The sequence below is a fragment of the Bison bison genome, unplaced genomic scaffold, assembly GCF_000754665.1.
Source record: "Bison bison bison isolate TAMUID 2011002044 unplaced genomic scaffold, Bison_UMD1.0 scf7180017864471, whole genome shotgun sequence".
NCBI lineage: Eukaryota > Metazoa > Chordata > Mammalia > Artiodactyla > Bovidae > Bison > Bison bison.
The window spans coordinates 30,126,501-30,131,603 of record NW_011495032.1 but is presented as its reverse complement, the minus strand read 5'-3'; the positions used below and the strand labels follow the sequence as shown (position 1 = coordinate 30,131,603).

The following is a 5,103-nucleotide window of genomic DNA, read 5'->3' as shown; positions in this document are numbered from 1 at the left end:
AAAGATGAACATTTCAAGAGTGGGGCGGGCGACTCCGGGGAGGGCTCCCAGCCGCGGTGGGGGGCCACTCCATGCCGGACCCATGGTCCCGCTCCCCGCGAGTGATTCAGAATCCCCGAGTGTCTTTCACTTTCAGTCTCCAGGAAATGGATCTGCGTAGACCGTGTATATCCAACTGGTACCATAAAGCAGGATAATCACAACGTTAACCCCGGGTTGAAGTTCAGGTTCGAGTCCGTGGTGGTCCCCATTGAACTCACCGAGGGAGAGGGAGCGAGGGGAGACCAACACAAAACAATAGATGCCCCGCCGATCGCGGCGGGTTGCAAGCCGCAGTCCACGCGGGCCCAGGCGGTTTAGAAAGCGCTACTTTGTCCGCGCCCTGAGCTGACATCTCCACTTCGCTCACTCTTACCGAATTCACTGAGTGGTTACAGCTGAATGTATAGGGCATCCAGCACCTTTGGCGTGAATTCAGAGCGAAATCTCACTTCCCAGGAGGGCCGTGCAAAAGGGATTAGAGATTTCGCCTCAACTCTTTCTTCTTTTGAACTTGTAACAACTGGCTTTGAGCACTTGGAGCTACTAAAGAGGTCATGCATTTTCTGGCTAGAGCCTCACTCAGGATTCTTTTGCCCTACAGCTTGGAGGGAACAGAGAGTTGGCGGGGGCGAGATGGCCCTGGTGCCCTATACGGAGACCGCGGAGATGGGGCTGCAGAGATTCCACAAGCCTCTGGCCACCTTCTCCTTTGCAAACCACACGATACAGATCCGGCAGGACTGGAAGCAACTGGGAGTCGCAGCGGTGGTTTGGGACGCGGTAAGTGAGCCCCGGACGCCTCTGAAAATATCAGCAATTGATGATAAGACTGCTCTTATTTTTGAAAAGTTAACAGCTTTGTTGGCTTGTAATTCATATACTGTACCTTTCACTTCAAGTTTTTTTTTTTTTGTTTTTAAGTAAATTCACAAAGTGGTGCAAGTACCTCTATGCTGAGTTTTAAAACATTGCATCACCACACCCCATCCCCAGAAAACCTCTACCCACTAGAATCATTTTCCTGCCTGCCCCCCACCCCACTAAATAGATTGCATTTTAAGGGTGAGTAAAGAAAGCTGAGAGAAATTAAATGACTTGCCACTGGAGCCCCTAGCTGCTTTGGAGACTAAGTTTAACATTGCACAAAGAAAATGTAACTGACAAAGCCCCACAGGAGGATCATGTGTTTTCTTTAAGTTTTCCATAGTTGTCATGATCAAAAAAGGACACTGTAATTGCTACTTTTCCCTCTCCCCAGCCCTGTTCTTTCAACTGCTTGTGGCAGACTTGCCCTCAGCCTCCAGCCGCACCTGGGATTCAGTGGGAAACTCAGGATTCAGTGAATGCTGGATAAATGATTGGCATAGATACAGTTTTACCATCTTAACATTGTATTAGGGGTGTCAGAAACATTCAGGGATACAAAATATTGATATATCTGTAACCCAGTGGTACTACTTCTAGGAATCTAGTCCAAGGTAACTACAAGAAAAGTTTTCTCAGAGAGTAGTAAAGATACAGAATAGTGAGGAATGGGTGAGTCTCCTTCATTCTCCCCGAGAAGAGGAATTGCTCAGTATACTATGTGGCCATGAAAAATTAAAATTATGTTAAGAGCATACATTGATTTTTAGAGTTGTTTGCAAATGCTGACTCACATATCAAGTCCAACCCTTCATCTGAAACTTACCCCTTGATGTCGGGTCGCTGAGGGGTGATGAGTGTTAGGGGCTCAGGAGAGCAGGAGAGAGGGGTGCAGCTCCGAGAGGCTTAGTGGGGCTCTGCTTGTCCCCTTTGGTTTTGGCTTTGCTGATTTGAACTCGGTTTAGGAACTGGACTTTCCTTAAGCCAAATCACAGAGACTGTTCATGTCAGCTCTGCCAGAATGGGTTTGTAAACCTTGAGTGTCAGAGTGCTGTGACACAGAAGTTAACCACCTTCCCAGATTCAGCAGGACCCGGTCTTGGGTGGACAGAATCACTGACTGCTGCTGTCCCCCCAAGGGCCTCCGGTGGGGCTGGGGGCAGCTGGGCTGTGGGACTTGGTATCCATGTTTGCTCTAGGTGACCCTACCAGCAGCAGCTGAGTTCCCACGGGTGCTGTTAACCTGGGAGTTGAGCCTCGCAGTGGGAGGGGGTGTGTGGTAACTTCCTGGAGCATGGAGCCTGCTGGAAATCCTGAAGCGCTTGTTGACCTTAACTGTCATACTGTGTTTTGACTCAGGCTGTCGTTCTTGCCACGTATCTGGAGATGGGCACTGTGGAGCTCAGGGGCTGCTCTGCTGTGGAGCTGGGTGCTGGCACAGGGCTGGTGGGCATAGTGGCTGCCCTGCTGGGTGAGTGTGACGCAGGGCTCCCTCCCATGTGAGTGGAAGGGTGGCCTTTTCATGACGCAAACCCATTGTTAGTTTCCCTCTTACTGGGTTACTGTCCTTCTCCTTGTACTTATTATGAGTCACGGGCCACAACTGCTATGTTCACAACTTCAGGAAGGCTCATTCCTTCTCTTTCTGTCTCATCCTGTTATTTATATTCTCACTGGAGATGCTTTGCCCCCTTCAATTCTATGATGATCTTAAGGAGACTGAATTCAAAGAGAATTATCCAATTCGTGTATTTTTTTATTTTTATTTTTATTTTACAGTTTTAGGTACTGACCTCCTGCAGTGCAGGGGAAGCAGGTTTGATCTCTGGGTTGGGAAGTTCCCCTGGAGAAGGAAATGGCAACCCACTCCAGTATTCTTGCCTGGGAAATCCCATGGAGCCTGGCGGGCTACAGTCATGGGGTCTCAAGAGCTGGACATGACTTAGCAACTAAACCACTATCCCTGTGTCTATGTTTGGATTTACCCCAAGGAAGTAAGGAGAGCAGAAAATCTTTTACCTTTGTTGCTGAGGAATCTTTGGTGGTTTGTTCCTTTTAGGAAGGGCTGGGCCCCCTGCAGTTTGAACTGACATCCTCTATTAAACAGTACGTAGTTCTGACTTGATGTCAAGGTTTGTGTGTGTGTGTGTTTTGCATACAGACATTAATTTAGGCCTAGAGCATTTTTAACCTTCATTTCTATTTCATAATTCATTGACTCTTTTTTGACAAAGAGTTGACTGTTGACAATTTTTTTGATTCTTTTCTACAATTTCTGGCTTGTGCAGTTCAAGCTATTTGATGATTGGGTAGACCTGCCTCTAAGATATAATATATACTATTCCTCACTTCGGTATTGTCAGCTGGGGCTCTTGTTTGTTCTTCCCTGGGTCTAGAGTGGGGCCCAAGAGCCTGCATTTCTTATGAGCTCCCAAGTGATGACAGTGATGCCCAAACTGCTGGTCCTCAGACCACACTGGGGTGGTCAGGATCTAGAATTCCATCTTGTGCGTACAAATACTTGAGGACCCACTAAAGTCCCACTTTTGTCCTGTTCTTTTTCTGGCAACATATCTTTTTCAGTATTACTTTCTCTGTTTAGATTTTGCCTTCCAATGGGGAGCATAGGCGGGGCGGTGGGTGGAATTACGTACCTAGAAGCTGATTTAGGTCCATCTGTCTGACATCACAGGTGGCACTAGTGGTAAAGAACCCACTGGCCAATGCAGGAGACGCAAGAGATGTGGGTTTCATCCCTTGGTTGGGAAGATCCCTTGGAGAAGGGAATGGCAACCCATTCCAGTACTCTTGCCCGGAGAACCCCGTGGACAGAGAGGCCTGGTAGGCTTCAGTTCCACGGGGTGGCAAAGAGTCGGACATGACTGAATCGACTTAGCCCACACGCGTATCTGGTGTCACAGCACTCTCAGTCACCAGGGAGGCCCTCAGTGATACCACCTTTTGTTCTCCTCACATTAACCTTGTATCATCCCTGTGTATGTTAGGTATGTTTTAAAATTTTCATTTTGCCAGTGAAGCTGGAAGTTCTGGGAAACTAACCCACTTTTTGAAGTCCTGATTAGTGTTGAGCTGAGACTCAAACCGGGCTTGTCGGATACAGCAGCCTGAGTTTTTTTCTTTCTGCAACACTAACCCTCGTCTTGGTGGCGTGAGAGGAGTTAACTGGATGGAAAGATGAGGTTTCTTCTGTCTCTTCCTGAGAACAAGGGCGTCCTCACTGCTGTCAAGACAGACTGTGGTGATGTGCACAGGGTTAGAGGCCCACTAGGCGCTGACCTCTTTTTTTTTTTTCAATTTAATTTTACTGAAGCATAGTTGATTCCCAATGTCATGCCAACTTCTGCTGCACAGCAACCCGACCCAGACATATATATACATACATACATTTCCCATTTTGCTCCGTCACAGCATACTGAATACCATTCCCTGTGCTACACAGTAGGACTTTGCTGCCATTCATCCCACATACAATAGTTTGCACCTGCTGATCCCAAACTCCCAATATGCCCTCCTGCCCACTCCCTCACCACCCCCCAGCCGCAAGTAAGCACTCCACCACCTCTGACTTCTTTTACCTCTTACTAGCTGTGTTACTGGAGAAGGCAATGGCACCCCACTCCAGTACTCTTGCCTGGAAAATCCCATGGACAGAGGAGCCTGGTAGGCTGCAGTCCGTGGGGTCGCAAAGAGTTGAACACGACTGAGCGACTTGACTTTCACTTTTCACTTTCATGCAGTGGAGAAGGAAATGGCAACCCACTCCAGTGTTCTTGCCTGGAGAATCCCAGGGACGGGGGAGCCTGGTGGGCTGCCATCTATGGGGTCGCACAGAGTCGGACACGACTGAAGCGACTTAGCAGCAGCAGCAGCAGCTGTGTTACCTTGGGCAAGTTGCTGAATCTCTAAACCTCAGTTTCCCAATAAAATGGGGATAATGACTGTATTCACTGCCCAGCGAGGATCAAATGAGATTACCTGTAGACATCTGTAGGTCATTGACTGGCACAAAGTAAATGCTCAGCAAGTGTTCATAGCCCCTCTGCGTGTTTGTTTCTGATCTGGAAATCTGCATTTGTGGGCTTGGGAAAGCCAGGTAAGGTTCTTCAAAGACCATCCCAGAGTGAGGGACTAGTTAGTTGTTGCCACAAAAGATGGGGCCTCTGGTAGGGGCCAGAA

General features: G+C 48.2%; 1 protein-coding gene across 1 annotated transcript in view; it reads left to right on the top strand.

The window, feature by feature from the left end:
* The first annotated feature begins 27 nt into the window (after positions 1-27).
* Positions 28-5,103, top strand: part of METTL21A (methyltransferase like 21A) — a 9,616-nt gene continuing 4,540 nt past the window's right edge. Inside the window, exons 1-3 of the mRNA XM_010861064.1 lie at positions 28-227; positions 644-822; positions 2,266-2,377. Of these exons, the coding sequence (XP_010859366.1) occupies positions 676-822; positions 2,266-2,377 (259 nt within the window). The 5' untranslated portion in view covers positions 28-227; positions 644-675. The remainder of the gene's footprint in view (positions 228-643; positions 823-2,265; positions 2,378-5,103) is intronic.